This window comes from Myxocyprinus asiaticus, chromosome 1 (genome assembly GCF_019703515.2).
Source record: "Myxocyprinus asiaticus isolate MX2 ecotype Aquarium Trade chromosome 1, UBuf_Myxa_2, whole genome shotgun sequence".
Taxonomy (NCBI): domain Eukaryota; kingdom Metazoa; phylum Chordata; class Actinopteri; order Cypriniformes; family Catostomidae; genus Myxocyprinus; species Myxocyprinus asiaticus.
The window spans coordinates 51167624-51191810 of record NC_059344.1 but is presented as its reverse complement, the minus strand read 5'-3'; the positions used below and the strand labels follow the sequence as shown (position 1 = coordinate 51191810).

Below are 24187 nucleotides of genomic sequence, written 5' to 3'. Positions count from 1 at the left end.
TGCTAGCACCGGGGGTCATCCGGACCAATGCGAGTTTACTTTATTCCTTCTTAAAAAAAACAATGTAATGTCCATAATTTCTGTAAAAATGCTATTGTTGCAACAGTTACTACTGTAAAAGATTAATCCATTTATATGAATTTGAAGGATCTCCATCAAAAAGTGTTAGAAGCTAACACTTTTCATTTGGATTTATTTAGCTGACACTGGAAGCTCATACCAGGTTTTTACTGTTTTAGCACCAATAACTGTACACTATCAAAAAAGTACCACGATGTTACCATGTTTTTAGACATGGTACCATGGTAATAAACTGTTTATTTGAACTTATTTGGACCATGGTAATACCATGGTATTCTTTGTAGTGCCTTGGAATATCAGGTAAATAGAATGCTACATGAATATGATACTCATTTACCATGTTTTTGGACATGGTATCATAGTAGCACGATGGTATTCTTTGAAGTACATTAATATGGTACACATTCAGTACCAAGGTATACTGTAGATCCAAGTACAATGGTGTTGCCATCTGATAACTACAAATACCATGTTACTGCCACAGTTCTATTTTAGCTGAAACTATGATTACCATGGTGAATATTTGCAATGTTTTACCAATAATTATGTCTGAAATCTTACATATAACTACACAGTGCATGCCTCATACACCAGGCATGCCCTAACACTTCACAATTTAGGTGAAATTTTAGCATTAGGCATGTGCCAGGGCATCATTCGCTCTTCGTGCATACTTTTTTCCCCTGTGGACCATGTTGATCGTGCAATATTACAGCCAAGAGTAAGTCTTATTAAGTTGCCTCACACATTACCAGCCTCTCTATGCGGCTCACTCACTGCACACGGAATATGGAGGGAAATGTACTGTTTATTAGATTTTCAGGTGGTGCGTCAGCAGTGTTAAAATCTATTGCTTTTTATAATGACATCCTCTCGCTACTATTAGAGCCATTTCATGGGTACTATTTCATTTTTATTTTGTATCCTGTCCAACTTTAAAGTCCGGTACTATTATTTATAAAGAGCCAAATCATTCAGCTCCTAATAAAAATAAAAGCAACATTTCATTCTGATTAATGTTCAGTACATTCATAGTAATCTATAAGGGTGTTGTTTAGGGATGCTTTTAGGTGAAATACTGCATCCAGCAATGAACGTTGATTTCAAGTGGTCATTTTCTTGAGACTTGCAATATTTACTCACAGCTGACTGTTATATAAAATCTTTCACAAAAACCAGTGATGCAGTTGCACAATGATTAATTAACATTGTCTTATGTAATAAGCTGTCAATGTAGATGGTTGATGGTTGATGGTTGAAGGTTGAGGTTAGTATGAAGGCAGATGTGTTGAACTTTCTCATACTCACTCTCCTGCTAAAGTAAAGTCACTTTTCACAAGCTTAGCCTTTTGAATGCTGTGCTCTGCTGAATTCATCAAGTGCTTTCTGGTGTTGTTTATTATGCCGGCGTGACAAGTGATGCAGTGTGCGGGCCGGGAACGGGACAGATTTCCATATGACCTTGTGTAATGCAATTGCGTGCAATAGAACTTGTGGATAGTTTTAATGCTGAAAGGTGATCGACTTTGTTGACTTTTTCTCATTTGGTGAGATTTAAAAGAGTGTGATGGCTAAAAGTCGGCTAGCTTAAATCAGCTAGTGTGCATGTGCACGTGTGTGCGATTGCAAAAGCAAGAACGAGAAGACACAGACTGCATTTCTGGAATAGGCTCCTGCTGTTAAGGTCTTCCTTTGTTTATGGAGGCACGTTGAACCCGAGCAGGAGACAAGCCCCCTTAAACCTATATGCAATCTCTCTGAGCTGGCTGTTGCCTACTGTACCCTGTCTGTCAGCCCCACACTGTGATGTGCACCTTTATCAGAGACAGCATACAGGACGATGAGCTTTTTCTCATCAGTATTATCATTGTTATGGTGTGTGAAGCCAGTGCTGTCGAGACAACCTCATGGCATGAAAGTTTGATGCAGAAAATATCCTGTAGGTGTTGAATTTTTAATGACATGACAGCAGACAGAATTATCAGCACCCCCTCCACAAACCTCTTGCAATGCTCACAGCCAATAAGGCCCTCCAGCTCCTCGTCTATACACAGAAGAAGTTTTCACCTCACAACTAATGTTCTCTTTTTGTCTCTCTCAACTGTTTCTCAATTTCTCTGCTCTTTCAACCCTTTTCATTAATGTTGTGCTACAGAGAGGAAATTAGAAGGAAATATATATATATATATATATATATATATATATATATATATATATATATATATCAGAATCAGCTTTATTGCCAGGTATGCTTACACATACAAGGAATTTGTTTTTGTGACAGGAGCTTCCAGTGCACAACAATAAATACAGCAACCAGACAGAAATAATAATAAAAAAATTAAAATAAATAAATAATAAAAAATGTGAATAAAATAAATATTTAATAGAAAATAAAGTGTATATAGAATACACAATAAGACAATATATATATATATATATATATATATATATATATATATATATATATATATATATCAGAATCAGCTTTATTGCCAGGTATGCTTACACATACAAGGAATTTGTTTTTGTGACAGGAGCTTCCAGTGCACAACAATAAATACAGCAACCAGACAGAAATAATAATAAAAAAATTAAAATAAATAAATAATAAAAAATGTGAATAAAATAAATATTTAATAGAAAATAAAGTGTATATAGAATACACAATAAGACAATATATATATATATATATATATATATATATATATATATATATATATATATATATATATATATATATATATATATAATGGCAGAAGTGGTAGGATGTGTTGGATAAATATAAAAAGACTAAACTGTGAAATGCACATAATTATTACACAATGGTGCAGTTTTAACTGTTCATGAGATGGATAGCCTGAGGGAAAAAACTGTTCCTGTGCCTGACGGTTCTGGTGCTCAGAGCTCTGAAGCATCGGCCAGAAGGCAACAGTTCAAAAATGTAGTGGGCAGGGTGAGTGGGGTCCAGAGTGATTTTTACAGCCTTTTTCCTCACTCTGGAAGTGTACAGTTCTTGAAGGGAGGGCAGGGGGCAACCAATAATCCTCTCAGCAGTCCGAATTGTCCTTTGTAGTCTTCTGATGTCCAATTTAATAGCTGAACCAAACCAGACAGTTACTGAAGTGCAGAGGAAAGACTCAATGACTGCTGAGTAGCAGTGCTGAGTATATACATAATGTTCAGGCACGTTTAATTTTCACCCTCTCAGAAATATCACACTGAGAGGTCGAGAGGTCTGAGAAAGATCTTTTCTGCCTACCCGGAAAATCAGATCAGCCTTCTTGGCATTCACAAACAATCCGAGTATTGGCTCTCAGTACCACCCATAGCTGATTGATATTTAGAGATGTTTGTGGGACCAAAACTGTTTGAACTCCAGCGTTCATAACAGACTCATCAGCCCCCTGGATCAATAAGGATAAATATTTCCCACATCCCAACTGCTTGAGAATCAGTGTTGCCCTGCTAGGTGGGAATGGGCAAAAATCAATCTGCTTGAAAGAGAAAGAGAGAGAGAGAGGTTTACGAGGACTTTTTTTTAGGTTACAAACTGGTAATGACAAGGGTATTATGCTATAAATGTGGTTTATGAGGACATTTCTAGTGTCCCCATAATTCAAATCGCTTAAAACACGTACTAAACAATGTTTTATTGAAAATGTAAAAATGCAGAAAGTTTTTTGTGAGGGTTAGGTTTAGGGTTAGGGGATAGAATCTATAGTTCGTACGGTATAAAAATTGTTATGTCTATGGAGAGTCCTCATAATGATAGCTGCACAAACAGTGTGTGTGTGTGTGTGTGTGTGTGTGTGTGTGTGTGTGTGTGTGTGTGTGTGTGTGTGTGTGTGTGTGTGTGATTTAACTGAATAACTTTGCCAAGAGGAATCAGAGTCAAATGTGAGAAAGCGATGTGGCAAGGTGCTTTGATCGCTGCAGAAGTGCAGGCATAAACCCCCTGTGAGTGTACATTTAATAAAGTATGCTCATTTGTCTGAGCCTGGGTGTGAAAAGACTAAAATCTGTTTAAAAATGCACACAAAGATTTTAAGCCGTTAGCTTAGCTAGCGTTAAAATGCTGGCCCACCCTTGAGCAAAGAGCTTCCAGATATATAAAAACTGGAAAGAGAGGTTGCTATGTAATATAATATTGTGTAATAACTGTTGTGAAAATGTAGTCTTTTAACAAATCTTTGCAAGGTGCACTACACATATCTACACTTACAGATGATATTCAATAAAGCAATGAGCCTTAAAGAAATATTCTGGGTTCAATTAAAGTTAAGCTCAATCAACAGCATTTGTGGGGTAATGTTGATTACCACAAAAATGTATTTTGACCTGCCTCTCCTTTTTAATAAAAGCAAAAATCAAGGTTACAGTGAGAAACTTACGATAGAAGTGAATGGGGGCCAATTTTTGAACATTAAAATACTCACGTTTCAAAAGTATAGCCACAAGACATAAACAATATGCGTGTAAAACCCTAAAACCCTAAAATGACTGTAAAAATGACAACTTAAACCATAGATATACATATGTAGACACCTCATTTGGCTGGTTTGGATACGTCAACCACGGCGCCAACTTGGAACAGTCAACAAGGAGAGCTGTATGAATGCAAGTGAATGGAGAAGAAGCCTCAGACCGCTGCATAAATTGCTTTTGTGTGGAAACAGTTCATCATGTAATGAATTTACTGACTTTGTGCTAATTTTCAGTATGTTTGCCATGATATATTCATTTGTAGAGGACTTTATTTGCAGTTTGCTACAAAAAAATAAAATAAAAAATGTTTTAGAAGTGAAGTCAGGAATTTTTATATCATCTAAAATATTGCCCAATGTTTGCTGGAAAAGACTCGGACGGCTCTTGCCCTTTCAATATGGCAGACGTGCAGATGTATCACAGTCCATAGGAACAGCTGGTAGTAATGTGTCTATGTATTGATATTTATGATTTAAACAACTTAACAGCTCAAATAATACATGAGTTTTAACAGAATGATTAATGTAAGTGCTTTTATAAAATTATAAGCTTCACATTTCTTAATTTAAACCCTCCAAAAATTGGCCATATTCACTTCCATTGTAAGTGCCTTACTGTACCCTCATTTTTTTTTCTTTTTTTTTTTTGTTTTTAAGAAAAGGAGTCTAAATTAATTTAGTGGTAATCAACATCATTCCACAAATGCTGTCAGTTGAGCTTAACTTGTATTTAATCCAGAATATTCCTTTAAGAGCTGTTTGTTACTGTGGTTTTACCATTGCAATGCATGGACTCGAGTTGCCTTTTTTAAGTACAAATTATATTTATTATTAATAATAAGCAGAATAAACAACTTTTCTGCCAAGTAATATAGTTCATTATCCTCACTGTAGGCTGTTTGTTGTTGCTAAGCTACATTGCAACTTGGTGATTTAATATAGAATGTGTGGTCACAGGTGTTTGTTTTAATAGGCATTTTGCAATTGCTTTGAACGTGGTTCAAATCAGAATTTAGAGTAGTCTAAATTAAGAAATATTCATTTTTAAGTAACGCTATCTTGTATTATAAGCGTAGATGCCCTTGTACACAACTTCTTGCCATCTCTACAGAAGCACATCAGGTTGTCAGACTATGTCTCCTGCTCCAGTCCTCAGGTACAGTAAAGAGGCTATTGATCTCTTAGTTCCAGCTCAGAAAAGTGTAGTACTGACAATGTACTGTGACACCAACCTTGATTTAGCTCAACCTGCCTGTGCTACGGGAAAGAGACACATCATTGGGGTACATTTTCACGCTTACAGTCATTTCTGATAACACAGCACACCTGTAAGCACCCCATGCACTCTCAGAGCAATACAGTATAACCCACTGAGGGTCAGAAATAAGGGGAAGCTAAATGAATGAACCTTCTTTGGAATTTTTCATTCCGACAAAAACTGAAAAATAATGCTAAGCTAGAAAATGTGCTTCATGTGGTAACATCTAAGTGGTTTCATTCAAGTCATAAATTATTTTTGATGTCACTAAATCAACCTGAATACATTAGTTCACACCAACTAAACTAATTTTAAGGGTTGGATCATGTAGATATAGCTCTTTAAGGTAACAAATGCAGATTATAATTTTCTACAGTGCAGAACTTGACTTTAAATTCAAGCATTTATTTATTTATTTTTTTCACAAGGTAAATGTATTAAGGATTGGAATTTTGATTAAGATTGAAGATTTAGTCTTTCAGGTCCATCCTGTTTATTTGATTTGAAAGAAAATTGGACTCATGTGCATGGTGGTTATTGCATTCTTACTTGCACATTTAAAACAGAGGTTACATGAAGTTTTTTGAGATGACAGAATGGCTGCTTGGAGGATAAAGGTGCTAAAAACAGCTCATTTGTGTTTTTGTACTCACTGAATGTCACTGTTTAACATCATGGGATCACGTAATGAATTTAATTCTTTAATCGGAGCAAAACCACTCGTACTGCATTAAGCTATTTTGTTATTACTTTTAAGATAAGTTAGTAAACGGCTTCAATGTGCCACCTTTTGGCTCCATCGAACAAGCGGCTACACAAACGGCTCTTCAAACAATATAAGTTTTAAAGTTTTTAGGTGCTAAATTGAAAGCATAAAATGGGCCACGTTAATGCTTTTCCATTTATGTGTTCCCACGCTAGCTACCATCCAGGCAAAAAGGATGTGTTGTTCCTCATATTGTCAGGGCCCACATAAGATTGTCTCCATTTTGTCTTTCTCAGATAATCACATTTTTTAAAACCTCTAAAATTTTCCGCACAAGGTGCCGCTTCACCCAGTTCACTCATCCTTAATGAAAGCTTTTCAAAATCAAAGTCTGACTAGGCTGAGAACTTTCTTGGAATGTCTAGAGGTGCTACACTGAGAACTCTGAGGACATCTCATCAAGACCTTATGGCTTAACACCGCAGAAATATGAACCCTGCTCATTTTGCAAGTTTTAGCTCAATTTCAACAGGCCTGAAGGGCCAAAACCCTCCAGTGTTTGAGATCTGGAACAGCAGTGAGTCCCTCACTACCTCTGGTTTACTTAATTAGACTCTTATGCCCTTGGCATGCTGGGAATTAAATGTGGTGACTCAAACTGGTGCTTTTTCTTGAGAAATATATGCAGGGTCCGCAGCTCATGCAAAGTGTTGCAGTGTGTGGCCAGTTAGGTTGACTAACAGGGAGGTTGTGAGTCCATAGCCGCAGGAATGGTGAGGTGTGTGTTGTTGATGGGATGGAATTCAACAATGTGTAACATGCACTGCAAAATTGAAATAAATATCATGCAAGTGCACTGAATTTGTTTGCAATGGCAAACACATGTTTTGAGACTATCATTGTGACCATGCATAAATCGATTACGGAAAAGCCGGTGTAGTATTAAGTAAAGACACTGCGTTTTAAACCAGTGCTCTACAGGTATTTAATTAAAAAATGCAAGCAAAGGCTGCATGCGTGTCGAATCAGTGGAAATAGCTGTTGCTGACCAGAGCTTGAAAATACAGTCACCTTCATTGTTTGCTTCAAACAATCCTCTTCCAATATCTTTTTCATTGCCTCACTCTCTGTCTAATATGTGTGTGTGTGTACAGTATATATATATATATATATATATATATATATATATATATATATATATAGTATATATAGAAGACATAGAGAGAGAAAGAGAGAGAAAGAGAGAGAGAGAGAGAGATTCCTTCCTCTGTTCCATTCCCTTACCAGTGGTAAGTGGAGCAAAGCACATACCGGTAGGTTTTTGGGATTTAATTGAAATTGTATTTTGAAAAATAAGCACTTACTGGTGTAAAATAGGCTATGGTGTGTATGCGTCTGGGAGTGTGTGATAAGGCACCCAGTTCTGAGCCAATGAGACAAAGTCTAAAGACCAACAGTGAGGAAAAAAACATGCACTCACACACTGCCACAAACACACACACAAACACATATGAGATTTTAATCCGTGTCTGTCTCATACTTTCTATCTGTCTTTATTTCAGCACAGAGTCAATCCAGACCCAAGCCCTACCATTTTCTAATATAAATGTTACAATTTTCACTGTCTGTCCACTTCCTGAATGCTTCTCAGCCTATCACTCATACCCTTTGTCATGGAAATTGTGTAATATATGTGTCAGTGCTTGCAATGCGTTTGACCGCTGAAATGTTCTGTCAAATGTGGGGGAAAAGGCATTCCCTTAGTTTTTCTTTTTCTCTCTTTGCGAACATTGCAGTCACACTGCTCTTTTCGGCTACACAATGCATAATTGTAGATTTTCTTTTTTTTTTTTTTTTTTTTTTTTTTGTGCTGTGGAAATATCTTCTGGTTTTCCAATTTAGAGGTCTAGACAAGCCATTGCTTTGATTGTGTATGCATGTGGGCACGCTCACTCTTTTTCTTTTTGTGACAGATAGATGATAGAAGTCAGCAAAATGAGGGTCAGTGCCACATTTCCAAGACACAGTGCTCATGATGCCTTCTGATGAGAGAGAAGGAGGGGGGAGATGTGGAGAGATGGAGTCGCATTAGGTAATTGGCAGTGTGATAGTCGGCAGAATGAAATTATGCTAGTTAATCTCTCTTCAATTAATCATAGCTGGAGAGGTCTAACAGTAGACTAATTATTTCCCTTCTGACCTTTTGAGCACCGTAAGGGGCCACCTATACCTGTTCAGCACAAGTGACAATTTACAGGGTGTTTGGTGGAATTTGGTGCATTTTGAGTATTTTTATGTGGCTGTGCATTTTTATTTTTGAAAAAATTTTAGTATTAGTAGCAGTAGTAATCTGCAACATATGATGTATAGAATGTACTGGAAATCCTAAGAAAATAAGACAAAAAAATATTGTGTTGTCATACAGTATAGCTCTAGAGACCTATGAATTATGTTTAAGTATTAACTTTGTCTCTTTATTTCCCTACATTTCCTTAGTAAAATACAAACACAGAACAAAAGACAATTATTGACCTACAAAAAGAGTTTAGAGCTATAAAATGAATGTGGATAGCAGAAATCAGATTATTTGGTCTTGGAAGAATTTTATGAGAAACGTTCATATTGAAATATCTAACTTTTGATTTACTTTTTTGGTACCTTGACAAATCTGAGCACTGTGTGTGATATTGTTGAGATTTCCTCTTCATTTAATATCATTGTTGTCTTGGAGTAAAAAATGCCATATTACAGACTAGATGCCTCATTTGTAATTTTACATTTATATGTGAATGCACAATTGGGAGGTGAGCTGGAGGTTGTGGGCCAAGTCTGATGTAGAGAGAGAGAGAGAAAGAAAGAGAGTAAGAGCGTAATAAATATACACATCATTCTCTGCCGTACTTCATTGTGCCATGTCTGACATGGTTCTTCTCTGCTGTTGTGTTATTGTACACTCTGTTGTCCTGGCTCACTGATGCAGCACAGCTGAAAGCATATGCAACCCAGCACTGAGGTTACTGAAGCAAACCAGGTCAACATCGGCCACAGCTCTCCTGAAGCTCTATCGACTCATTCTAGGCCATCACGATATAGTTCAGCTAAAGCACTCGTGAGCTGTGTTACCTCGGCTAATGCTATTAGGGGGCATTATGCTGTCAGTTTGCTGGGAATTTCCCAGGAAAAGCGTTTTAAAGTTAGTTTTTCTAACTCACTTATTGCTTTTTCGCCCCTCAGCAAGTATGCTGCTAAGTTACAATATGGTGGCTCTATTCCAGTAGAGTGTGCTGTGTATTAAGGTATGAAAGTGTGTGTTTGGATACACAGTTTTATTGTGTGTGTGTGTGTGTGTGCGTGTGTGTGTGTGTGTGTGTGTGTGTGTGTGTGTGTGTGTGTGTGTGTGTGTGTGCAGGTTTAAGTGGTTTACGAGGACTTTTTTTTAGGTTACAAACTGGTAATGACAAGTGTATTATGCTATAAATGTGTTTATGAGGACATTTCTAGTGTCCCAATAATTCAAATTGCTTAAAAAACATACTAAACAATGTTTTATTGAAAATGTAAAAATGCAGAAAGTTTTTTTGTGAGGGTTAGGTTTAGGGGTAGGGTTAGGGTTAGGGTTAGGGAATAGAATCTATAGTTCGTACAGTATAAAAATCATTATGTCTATGGAGAGTCCTCAAAATGATAGCTGCACCAACATGTGTGTGTGTGTGTGTGTGTGTGTGTGTATGTGTGTGTGTGTAAAAGTGATGATAGATGTGATGGCTAGACATGGTGTATGCTGTGCAAAGAAATAGGGAATAAGACATAGAAAACATAAGATCAGCAGCCTAATAGATGGCTCTAAGTGGCTAGAAAAGGACAGTCTCTCGGTTTTTTTCTGCTACCACAGTAGCATATACAAGTCTTTTTTAGTGGTATTCAGTGGTGAAATGAACAGCCATCTCTTGTGCTGACATCTTCTAATGAAGAAAACATGAAACATGTGAAGTGTCTGGGTACAGGGGCAAACTAATGTGTTTATGAGGGGTTTTAATCTCACTAAGAGAAAGAGTGTGATGTCAATTAGAGGCTGAATTAAGATGCAGGAGAAGAGGGACATAACATTCTCATTGTTGCAAAGAAATGCTGTTTGAAGGGTGTGCTTGTGTTCAGGCATGATGCGGTTAATACTGTTTTATCCATGTTAGTGTGTTTTTAACCTAAACAACTGCGATTGCTACTAGAAACAAAATTGGAAGTTGGCATATTGTGGCACCGTTTTGTAGCCCACTTCATCATATTGTGGCCCACTTTGGCATATTGAGGCCCCAGTTCTCTCGATGGCAAGTTGTCTCTGCTTTCGGGCCTCCATCTCTCCCTGGACCCCAGTGTGGCTGAACACCCTGCACTGCCTGTAGTTACGTCACTGTATATAATGGTGCAAACACACCCATAAAAGTTCACCATCTTGCTGGCCTGTTGCAGCCTGTTGTGTGATGGATGGGTGGCTAGCTAAAAAATTTCAAAGTTAAATTATATTTGTTGATTGGTTTTGTTACCATACCTTTTCGTACGAGTCAAGTCATATGGTCTCTTACAACTTTGCCATCTTATACTAATTATTATGAGCTGTCATGGGACTATATTGCCTTTTCTGAGTGATAGGTTGTGGTGGATGCAGACTATCATGATCTGACACACTTTGGTCAGACTGTAAAGCATTGCTCCACCACTGCAGTCTTAGCACTTGAATCGTCTATTAAAAATGGCAAAAATTCACTTAACTGCACAACACATCTGGAAGTATGCCCTGTTATGAAGCTATTCTCCATTATTTGATGGATTACTGTTGCCATAATAAACAGCAAAAGTAAACAAACATCTCTTTAAAATAAAGTTCTGTTTACCACCTGCTTTCCATGAACATAATAGCGCAACGTTAATTGTGCCAGGCAAGTAGCGCTGACTTCTGTGAATAAGACACATTCTATAATAAGTGTAATTTGCAAATGAAAGGCGTCAATATGCCTGTTTAACCCTCTGGAGTCGATGGAGGCACGATCACTTGGATTTTTTTCTTATAACAACAGCAATGACTTAAAATACTCTATCATTTATGGTCATACAGATAAGAGGAAGGCATCATTCAAAACTGTAAAGGGTCTACTTTTATTTGAGTCCACTCACAATAAAAACAAAATGTTGTGCTTTTGTAAAATACAGAAAACAAACAGGATGCACTTTCTGCTGCCTCTATCTCTGTAAACTATTTTCTAGAGCACATCACAAAAATAAACCAAAACTCAGTGTATAATTGCTGTAGACATGATACGTAAATATATCTATAGAAACTTTGAAATGTCTACTTTTAAATGAACCAATTAAAATCCAAAAAAAATATTCTCTGATTATGTAATGCATATGAAACTCACGAGAGGTACAGTTTTTCCGTCTCATCTCAATAGCGCTGTTCCTGACACAACCATTAGCAGAGCGCGCTATTCAGACTATAATTACCTGGGATGAGCTGTACAAATATGGTAAATTCCCCCAACAATGCTAAAAAAATGGCATCAAGCTTTATCAGATTCAATGAGTTTTTATTTTGAACAAGCATTATATTCATTTGTTACTCTAAATGCATCTTGCTGTCTCAAACATATTTGCAATATTTGACTAATTATGCCACATAACTATTTCACACAGTATATATATATATATATATATATATATATATATATATATATATATATATATATATATATATATATATATATATATATAAACTATATTGAGCACTATTTTGTAAATAAACTAAAAAAATAAAATAAAATAAAAAAATCCTCACAGTGGCATTCCACATTGATAGCCCCTTTAAGGGGTGAGCCATTATCACCCTAGGTGTGGAGTACATCAATATTCATGACCACTGACACTCTCTTGCATACAGACTTTCTAAAACAAAAGGTGTCATACAAAAGTTAAATCAATGTTGTGTTTTATGTAAATGAATGGACAGGATGGTTTTCACAATATGTTGTAACAAAGACTCTTGTCTACTAAATCTAGCACTCAAAAGTCTTGTGAAAAAATATTTACGTGTGTTTTATGGCCCCATCCCAGTGTCCTTTTCTTACTAATAAAGTTTAAACTTGATTTTCTCTAAAATACAAATGTGTACATACATGTTGCTCACATATTATTATAGCACAATTTGTGCTGAATACAGTGTAATGAGACTTTTGCAATTAATATGGTGTAAGTAACTGAAATAAGCCATTGACCATTGGCTTACGATGCTTTTGGGAAACGCAGCTGTGGACAGTAAATTTACTTAACATTGGAAACTTGTCGAGTTCTGTGTTCTGTGTTGCGTGTTATTATGTGTGTGTGCTTGAATGCATGTGCTAGATGCTCTTCTGTAAATGGCGAGTGGATATTCTTCTGGATTCTACACACATACTTTCTAGACTGTCCTCTCTGCTCATCTCTTCACAGACACACAAAGAGTGATTGGAGAGTGGGGTCAGCGGTGCTCTCTGCCAGTTATGTTTTGGCAGGGCCTCCCATCTGGAAAACATAGACCAAAAGACCAGCCTGTAGTTCAGCTGGCCTCTAAGGGACATGTCTTAACTTGCAGGCAATACAAAACACAGACGCAAGCACACACAGAGTGCTAAAAATACAGAAGAAGGCCTAATGCTTTTACGCACACACAAGTGCAAGTGCATTCACACGCACTAGAAAAGTAGGTATTAAGCCTTAAACAGAAGGACAAAACAAACACACAAACATAGATTACAAAATCCTCATATCCCTGTCAATTAGCTGAGCCTCTGGCCCATTTACAGCTTTCCAAAACCCTGCCACCAGCTTCACAACAGTAGAGCTCCAACTGCGCCGGGGAATCCACTTTTGTCCACACGTAATTAACTCACAGAATAGCTTTGAGAGCCATATCTTCCGTTCCCCTCTCGCCGTTCTCCTGATCTCTCGTTTTCAAGCCCTCCATCGGAGAAGAGTGGCTGTTTCTTTTGAGTTATTCAAAAGGACTGGCTGTGGAAAATGGCAGGCATTATATTCTGAGCCTCCGTCGCCAGAAAAGCCCACTATATGGAGTGACGGTTAGCATGCCACAGAGCTGCTTGCGTTTCCGGCCTCTCTGCAACCCAGCAACGTTCACTCTGCCCTGGGGTAGAGGCTACAGTATGGCCCCTTTTGTTTGGTGTTTCCAAAGTCTTGCTTTTGAGGCTCAAAACAGGGTTTTAAAAGTGGCTTTGGGTCAAATTTAAATGCAGGGGGGCTTAGGGAGACTGTGAAAGGAAGACCAACTATTTTGGGTTTCTAGGCCCATTTGAAGTTTGCTCGCTTTTGTGAATGTTTTGATTCTCATGTTTTCAACGCTCGGCTACATTTCTCTCTGTATTTTCTTTCCAAGTTTACCAATGATGAAATGAACAGCTTTTTTTTATTTTCATAGGCATTGAAATAGACATGACAGAAACTGTTTATCTGTCTTATTTGATCAGTGGATTTCAGTATGGCTTATTCGCATTCATAAGATGTTCATTTAAATGAAACAAGGTAGACAAAGCCATTCGACCAGTGATTATATTCATCTCAATGCAGGTTGGTTGACCTGTGACTGCCCTGTCTAAATGCTTTGAATTATTGCTGATTCACAGCATGTCTTAAATGACACCTTAAATGGTCTTCGTCTTACCTCTATAATGAGCCGGAAGAGAGACAGAGATTGTGCAAATCACAGTTGCATTCTGTTACATTGCATTAACTATTGCCTAAAATCAGACAATGTTCTGTTCCATTTGCAATGACATTACTGGACAAAACTGTTCTTAGAAGAGACACAAAAATAGGTGCATAAATTAGAAAATGACAGAATTCAGACTATGCTTTTGCTTGGAGAGAAGGAAAAGCGAGGACAAAGAACATCAAAAAGAAAAATATGCATAATATTCCAGCACTTTATAAGTTTCACTTGCACAAAGACAGAATGTATTGCAGACAAAATGATTTAATGTACAAAAAGTACATCTGTCTTTGCCCTCCAAGGCCATTTTTCAAGGCAATTTTTCCATGATCAGGCTTTACCATAACCAATTTTGCATTGCATGCCTTCAATGACAATTATTGTCAAATTGCACAGTATAATAATGGTGGTTTGTTCCAGAGTTACAGTTTATTTCTGGAATACTCAAACAGAAGGATCACCTCCAACAACGGGCTGTATAACCGTGGTGTTTGAGATGTACTAATGAACTACTGCTCTCACGCACGCCGTTCCTTTTGTTGTTTTTCACTGGAGGAAACAGTTGCTGAAGAGAGTGCAGTAAGCAATAGATGAAAGGCCAGTGTATGACCTTAAGGGGCCTGAGCAATTCAAGAGCCAGACAGTGGAGATGTGAAACAGACGTGGTTGAGGTCTAAAAGGCTGATTGGCATGATCTGTTCATCAACTGAACACTAAAAAAATTAGATTGGCTTGACTGGGAGCTCTGTGAGGGCAGAATACAGTACAAGACTGTTGGCTAAAGTATTGGAAAGAACATAGATGTTTAACCTCTTTGGTGTTTGACAGAATGAGCATCTACACACTAAAGAGCTCTGCCAGAGCATTTGGCGGATAGAAATGAGTAAAGATGCTTTTTTTTTTTTTTTTTTTTAGCATGGCTGGGAAAATAATCGATTTAATTTTAGAGTTAACATTTTCTCAACTTTTGAAAGCACGACAGAGCATCCCTTTCACAAACCTTTTAATTTTTCCTTGTGATGATTTTTATTTTTTAGCTAGTATTTTTTCTTTCCCATTCCCAGATACAGTAAGGCAATAACAATGGAAGTGAATGGGGTGAGTCCAGATACACTTACATACACACAGTTTCAAAAGTATGGCCACATGATGTAAACATTATACAGGTTAACATGATTTTAATGTGATAAAATCGCTTACTAACTATTTCTCTGTAAACATATCTAATATAAGAACTTTGTTTTCATGAAAATGAAACTCTGCAAAAAAACTGTAATTGTATATAACTTAATACAGATGAGGTTAGTAGGTGATTTTGTCACACTAAAATCATGCAAACACATCTAATATTCACCTCTTCTGGCTATACTTTTAATATGGTCTGTATTTCAGCTATTATGTACTGGCCCCATTCACTTCTATTGCACATGTCTTACTGTAACTTCTTCTTCTTCTTCTTCTTCTTCTTATTATTATTATTATTATTTTAGTAAATGAGGGGCGAGTTGAAATTAGTTTTTGTGGTAATCAACATTATGAAGCAAATGCTGTCAGTTGAGCTTAACTTGTATGGAAAGGTGTTGATCTTAACCTGGAAAATTCCTCAAATGGTCATTAAGGTACAGAGAGTCGAAGAAGAAAGGAAACAGTGAAATATAATTTTTTCTTGCAATTCCATTATTGAGACTTACAACATGCAAGGATTACGAAATCGTAAGGATTCATATGACTTTTCAAAATTTGGCAAATTCGTACGACTTTCAATACAGCCAATGACGTCGCTGGACATCATTTCCATGGTTGAACAATAAATCCTTTTGAACTATTTCATCACTGCTTTTGGGTACTGTCTTCCCTGCACGTGACAAAATGAGCCTCTGATCTTGAAGTTTTCTTGACAGTTGTGTTTGTGAATAACCTGTTATGCTTCTTAATTCTTCTTTGAACATATTAAGTGTCATATACGATTTATCCAGCCATTTTGTAATCCCAGTCTGAAGCATTAACATTGTGCTGGCATATCGACTTTCTGCAGATCTGAGCACACACACTCATCTTTGTTATTAGTGCTATTGAGGGAACGTTGCTTGACTGAGTGCTCGGTGGTGCATGACTGAGCTTTGTGTGGTGAACATACTTCCACACCTCTCCCTAGACACTGGGCAGCAATCCAGCCTTACCATCTTGTAAAAACGCACAGGAAATAGAATTGAACTCTCCATGCGGTCAGCATCCCAGGTGTCTTTGTTAGACCCAACTAACCCTTACTTTCCCACAATAGAACCACACAACACAGACATTATTAAAGCTAACAGGAGCTCTGCAGGCATATTTGTCTGGCCTTAAGGTCAGGAGGACACGTTTGGGGTTTAGTTGAGGGCATTAAATGGTAAAAAAACAGGACAAGGATGCTAAATTGGTATGTGGCAACTAGCCTAAGGATGCCGCAGAGTTTTGAGAGACAGGCTTCTTGGGTTTAAATTTAAGCCTGTTATGTGATCAGTGACGTGTGTGAAATGCTGTAAGCCTGCACTGAAGAACGGCATTCATAGTAGCCTTTCATTCTTTTTGCAGCATTGGCTTGCTTAAACCAGGGCCTGGAATTTAAATGCTAAACAATGAGGATAGTATTCTGAATAGTCTTTTGCTTATTTTTATTTATTTATTTTTAGGAATGGAAGACATGTTCTACTTCTTGTGCAGATGTGTTTATTTCTTTTTGTCGGTAACACTTTACAATAAGGTTGTTTTCATTAACATTAGTTAACGCAGTTAATGTGAACTAACGAGCAGCAACACTTTTACAGCATTTATACATTTTGTCAATGTTAATTTCTGCATTTACATAATAATAATTTTTTTTTTCAGTAAATGTTATTGTAACATAATGCATTTTAAACTAATGAACTAAAGTATTTTGATAGACCAAGATTAATAAATGCTATAAAAGCATTGTTCATTGTAAGTTCATGTTAACTCATGTAAATGAGTAGAACCTGATTGTAAAGTGTTCCAGTTTTTCACTCTCTCAGACTGTCTGCCTAGATCTGTCAATGAATTTCTTGGTTTTATGGTGCACCACAGAACACATTGTTTTTTTGTTTTTTTGCAAACATGCCATGTGGTTTTAATCAATTGATTTTCATATAACTGCAACACATTGTGCTTATTTGTCTAAAACATTTTTATACATTTATCACATATCATTACACTGTGAAGAAGTCAAACAGTGATTCTACCCTATTCTTTCTTTGCAGGAGAAAAAGAACATTAAAAGTAAGCCATGGTTAAAAAATGTTTGCTCTTCAACCAAAAGCAGCATGCTTTCTTTTAGATTTGCACTCACCTTCTCTTGCTTGTGCCATACCTCACATTTGGTCATTAACCGACCATTTCTAACACTGCAGCTTTTGTGCTTTGGCAACAAAGATTTGGATTTTTAGCATTTACTGAGTGCACATTAGTGTTTGTGTGCAGTTCAGCTTAGTGAACTAATTTATACTTAACACTGTTTGTGCATAGTCATTTATTTGCATTTCAAGTGTTTAAAATTGCAAACAGAACATATTTGTTCAGATGAAATTCTGAATATAAAAGATAGGATTATACTTGGGGTTTTGTGGCTTTGAATCTAAAATGATCTCATTTCGAGTCTGGGAAAAAATAAGCAATCTCTCAGATGTGTGACAGTTACAGCCTTTAGAAAATGGTTGCATAAGTTTTATGCTTGCATACATGTGTTAAAGATATCATGCTACTTCACAGCAATTCCTGGAATATGTTGTTGCTAAGTACACTGTTGAACCGATGTTTCCACAGGCCAAGAAGGTGATTAAAAAATATATATATATATATATATATATATATATATTTTCTTTACAAACTTTCTTAAAATGTTAATGATAGGCATCACAGCTTTTGCAGAGTCAGCTTGTTAGCTGAAACATACAAACGCACACCCAAATGCACACTCTTACATTATGCTTGCATAAAAATACATCAGCTATACACACACAGCCATTAGAGATGGATTCAGGACATTAGTTTAGGAGTCAGAAGTCACAGTAGAATTGCCCCACATTTTCAAAGCATGGTGTTCTTTTTAGAGCTCACATTATTCCTTTGTTTTACTTTGTTTAATTTCATTATGTTTTAGCTTTGAGTGTTGTTGTTCGTGTAATGTATGTTTCCATTTTTATGTAATGTGGTATGTGTAATCCATGAAGTTATTGCTATTCAAAGATAACAAGCAAAAAATCATGCTTGCAACACAAGCCCATTATGAATATTTAAAATACAAAGACTGATACATGCAAATCTAAAGCCAATTTCATGAGGCACGTACCACGATTAATTTTTTTATGTCAAAACTTAATGTTTTCTTTTTTTCTCCAGTTATTTAAAGCTTAGCAACATTATTAATAATATTCTACCTCTTCTCTTTTCATTCCGTTTGTTTACCCAGACTCTCGGCCCCTGCCTGACGTAGCTATGACGGGTAAATGCACGCGGGAGTGTGACGAATATGGCCACTCGGATGCCTGCTGGATGCCTGTGCGCACCTCGCCTGAACGCAGACCAAAGGCCACCCCTCCCAAACTCTCCACCTTCATGACCTCCCCCGGGGGCAGCGTTGCCGAACAGCCCGGTAGCCAGGAGACACTCGCCGTTGCCAATGGCGACCCCTCACACCTGCTGGGCGACCGTAACCGTAATCTCCTTAACAAGAAGATGGCCTCCTCCTCCTCATCTTACAACGTGTTTAGTTCAGCTGGATTTTCTGCCAGCGAGGAAACGTCTCGCCCCATCGAAGAGATTCCGCTCGCGCCAACTGGCGAATATAAAACGACACAATGTGGAACTCTCACCAGGCGAGAGGTTTACCTGTAAACAACACACAGTGAATAACAAGGGACAACGACAGTGACTCAGCATGGTCAGAGACACTGTTAGCAAACCAAACCCTTGTACAAAAGCAACATGGATTTTCCTCTAAATGCTCGCACTCAAAAATGAGTGCAACGTTACCTTAAAAGTTAAATAGCTCTTTAAGTCAAATCTGTGGAATTACATGTTGTAAATGTGTTCGAGAAGGATGAGACGGAGGAGGGGGAAGTGGCGCAGGTGGAGAGAGGGGAATGCTGGTGGATCAGTGCTACTTTGCTGCTAGCATATCGGGCCCTGTAGACTTCCCCAAAGTGCTGCCTGTTTTCCGTAGACCTTGTTATAAACCTGCATGCATCATCTAGCCCCTAAAGTGTGTGTGCGCTGTAAGAGTGTGTGCCCCTTTATCAACCTGGACTATACATTTTTGTCTTTGGTTTTTATAACTGTTACAATGGGACTGAAACCGATAAGACTGTCTTTTAATCAGTTTTTATTTTTGGGGGGTGGGGTGGGAGTGTTTTTATGTGGATGTATTATGTCCATATGCAATCAGTCTGAAGTACTGAACTATACACTCTGGACATCCAATCACATAAACCAAGAAGATAAAAAGACACAGACGGATGATTGATGAAATCATCATATGGCGATCAGTAATGGCATAAATAGATGATGTTGGAGTTTATGGTCAGGCATGGGCCGTTGCATCATACAAGGACATGGTCATTGACTTCAGCCTTTTTACAAAGGTTTGTAGAAACTCAAAGACCAGATGGCGCAAGTGAATGGCGTACATGCTGTAAATGACAAACTTACAGCACAAGAAGCAAGTTTACCTGTGTTCCATCACGTACACACAAAGAAACACAAGCATACATAGATTCAGTAATGCACGCTTTTCTCGTGTAGGTGAAGTATTGTACATATGTGTACACTGTAAACGTACTCTGGACACATACATAGACATCATAAGTTTTCATCATGCTCTCATTCGTCCTCTCTCACTATACCTCTGGAGACAGAGAGGGGTCCTTAACATCTCTGAGATTGTCTGTTATTTGCCTGAATGCTACGGATATGTGTAATTGTGGTTGATCCTTTCACCTCAAACATAGACATCCCTTTCTAGATGTGTGAAACTATGCTGAAGTTGTATTTTTCTGGTCTCAGAGACCCCTGGCACACACTTGCAAACACACACACAATAGATCCGCATATTGTATATACACGTTATAATTATCCCATAAAGCCACAGGAAAAAAAATTAGGATATTCTGCTGGGGTTAATTAGTCTAATAATATTGCCCTGCTGCTGAAGAGCTTGGGCTGGCCCTGTGTAACATTCTCAGAGTATGGATGTTAAATAGAGCAATAAACTCATTCAACACAATCTCACACTTCAAATGAGTAATCAAGGATGAGGACTTGTGTTCCTTGTGTCAACTGTAGCAGTCAAAGTGAACCAAGTAATTGTACAATCTCAAAAAAAGTTCAGTGTCTACAGGCATGACGGGAGCAAATACAATGCAGCGCATGTTGCCACTGTATAACCAAAGTATTGGGAACAACATGTCATGTCTTGAATAACAGAAAAAGGAATATACAAAGCTCCTGGTTAGGTTAAATATTGCTTTAATAACCTTCAGATATGTTTCTGTGCAATGTGGGGAAATTGGGTTAGGAAATGTGTGAGTTGTTTTTAATCGAACCACATACACACATATACATGCATCATGGGCCTATCCCTATAATTTTTGAGTAATATTTTCCAGAAAAGGGGTGTACTTAAAGAGGAATAATGCTTTTAAAACCGGTGGCAAATTATTCAGATGCAATTGATTTTTTTTTATGTTAATGATTCCTTCAGTTTGAATGGACTGCCTTTTTTGCAGCTTCCAAATCTGTAGTTTGTATGTACTACTCGTGTTTAAAAGTAGTGCTCTGATGCTTACAAACTGTATACATAGATATGTACTTTTTATTGCACGTTTAAAGGGAATCTACACTTACTATGAAGAAAAAAAGAGATAAAAAGTGTATAAATATCATACCCTGTGAACATGGAAGTCCATTGCTTGCATTTGTTAGAAACAGACACTAGACATTGTAGTATTACTATGTATATTGATTTGACGAGGATGAAAAAGAAACGAATAAATCATGTTTCACTGATTTATTCAGCATCTTATCATTCATTTTTATTATTATTATTATTTATTTATATTTTTATAGCAACCATTGAACTTAACAATTAACTTTATCCATTGGTTCTGTAATGTTTTATATTTCTTTCACAAAAACCCACAGTCATACATTTCACTTATAGAGAAAATTACTGGTCAAAATTTATTCCACAACAGTTACTGTAATTTATTTATTTTTATTTTTTTCAAATATATACTCATAATAACACCCTCTTCAGAATTCATCAGTCACATCTTTCCCTTTCTTTTCCAGTCCCACTTTGTATATGTAGTGCTTCTGTTAAAAAAACAAAACAAAAAACAAAACAAAAACAAAAAAATACAGAGTGAATGCAAAATATGCAACTGTGCCTTTTTATACCTTTATTGGTATGACTCATTGGTTTTAACTAGTATGAAACCAATTGTACTGAGATGCTTTCTAAAAGTGGAGAAAGAATAATTTGTGCTGAAACTATTGTCCTGGCAATTTTACTATGATAGACTTTCAAAGCTTTTATCTTGTGGCTTTTTTAAGTGAACTCAGTCAGACTTTGTCAAGTATATTGATGAGTACCAACTCTACATGTCATAGGTGAAACCGTGGTATATCCATCCATTTCAAAATTAGCATGGTCACATGTCCGAACTTCGACTTATACAGTGAGGTTAACTTTGTCATGACAGCAACAGTTCGGAAAGTATCGGTCATGCTGCAGTGACGGCACAGAAACCACAATGTATGTCCATTAGAGATGAAGCAAATGCGCTTTGAGACATTTCCTAATATGAGGATGTAGAAGAAAATGAAAGCTCCAAAGGTTTGTCAATGGGACACACACCTCAGAGAGTTAGAATAGGCAGTAAATATTAGCTGATGAGAGTATAACACAGTTGGTATGTCAAAAAAAGTGGAGAAGCTGAAAGAATAGATTGGAGATTGTCTGCACCTTAATTCCTCATCAAAAGAGACATCTAGCTTTGTTGACAACATGCTGAAATCAAGTTTTTTTCATTGTCTTTTGCACTCTGATGTGTGTGTTCCTTAAGCTTTCAACTTAGAAGATATGACTTAAGTTGTAGCACTTGGGTCATAGGACACTTCACAAATAATGAAACAAAAAAGAAATTGTACTTTTAATCATACTCTAATTGTCCTTTGACTTGGATGTTGATGTAGAACTGAGGATTGATTTTAATCATTGTTTTATTAGGAGTCACTATGCACGCAGCTTAGCTGAACATGGCAAATGTACTGAGCGCAAGCCCACCTCTATTTATGATCTATTTTACATATTTTTTGCTTTTGTACAGGTATTTCTGTAAATAAATTGCTTGTCATTTTTGTCTCTGCAGAAATTAAAATATACCATGATACAACAGTTGCTGTATATGTGTTTCTTAATGTCTTTTGTGATGTTCCACAATAAATAAATGAATTAAATGTATATTTGTCAATTTAGACACTAAATACTTCATAAACAAAACATAAACAAATAATATTCAATTAAGTCAATGAAAAAAAAAAAATATATATATATATATATATATATATATATATATATATATATATATATATATATATATATATTACAGAAAAATAAGTATGTTGTATATGTCAAATTAGTCATTTACTAATAATTCATGCATTTATGCAAACAACTGAAAAGTAAATAAATGCATTCAATAAATAAAATAAAATAAAAATTTGTCTGTATATTCTGCTGGTTAACAAATGCCAAACAGTCATTGTACATGAATGAAAAGACTAAGTTTGAACAAGCCAAAAGCTTACATTTGCATCTAAATGTTAGCCTACAAATGCAAAATATTACCTAAATCACAGGAAATATTTAATTGTATGTGTTTTTAAGAAATTAAGATTTCCACAGGCTTTTTCATACAGCTGTCTTTACTATGGATTGGCAGAATTCAATAGTGTTTATAGATGATTAGACAGCAGACAGCGTGTTCGATTTTCCCAATGCTGTTAAAACTTTCAGAGTTCTCAAAAGAGGGTCTTGTTGGTTGTCAATCATCAAGCAGACATAATCTTAGCACAGTTTAGTTTTAATGTAAAATTCCTAAACAGAATCTAACTTAGTACATTACAGTACTGCCTAAACTCTGATACAGAACAAAACTCAAAGTCATACTGATGATAAGTGCTTCATAAACTGAATAAAACTAATAATTAATATATATATATATATATATATATATATATATATATATATATATATATATATATATATATATATATATATATATTAGATTTATTCAGTTTATTGAAAAAAAAAAAATAAGCCTTAAGACTCAGTACACTTGACATTTATTAATGTGTATGGGGGGGGGGGGTGCCTTCTTACACGAAGCCTAGCTGAAGCAATTATTATTTTTACCATGTACTGAAAGCATCACAGATCGAGTTTGAAGCTGCATACTACCAACCACTCTTACTATTTTTGCCATAGATCAATATGGTAGAAGCAGTAAGAGTAGGATGTATAGTATGCCACTGAGAAGACATCCGTAGACAATACTTGCTGTACCATGTCCCAAAGCAGGAGCATTGTAGCCATGCAAGTGACAATGAACTGTTAACAGGGGCGGTGAAAAAAGTGCCGATCACGCTTGTGATGTGAAACGGGCGTGCAGAGCCGGCATGTCAGCGCACCCCTGCATCTCAGTGTGGCTGTAAACAGTTGTTTAGCAAAAGAAAAGGTATATACAAGAATGGCGACACGACCACGCTGCTGCAGAGAAGTGTGCTTAAACTCACATTAAACGTGCAGCGATTTGAAGCGATGTTACTTCTGACAATAGCTGCAG

The 24187-nt window shown here is 36.6% G+C and overlaps 1 protein-coding gene across 4 annotated transcripts in view; it reads left to right on the top strand.

Annotated features, from left to right (window-relative positions):
• Positions 1 to 22722, top strand: part of pcdh7b (protocadherin 7b) — a 175785-nt gene extending 153063 nt beyond the window's left edge. For 2 of the 4 annotated variants that reach the window (XM_051710579.1, XM_051710570.1), the window contains exons 3-4: positions 17543 to 17561; positions 18751 to 18888. In XM_051710579.1, coding sequence (XP_051566539.1) covers positions 17543 to 17559 — 17 coding nt within the window. In that variant the 3' untranslated portion in view covers positions 17560 to 17561; positions 18751 to 18888. Of the gene's footprint in view, positions 1 to 17542; positions 17562 to 18750 lie in introns of all 4 variants that reach the window. The other 2 variants (XM_051710563.1, XM_051710589.1) reach the window with 2 other exon arrangements.
• The last annotated feature ends 1465 nt before the right edge of the window (positions 22723 to 24187 follow it).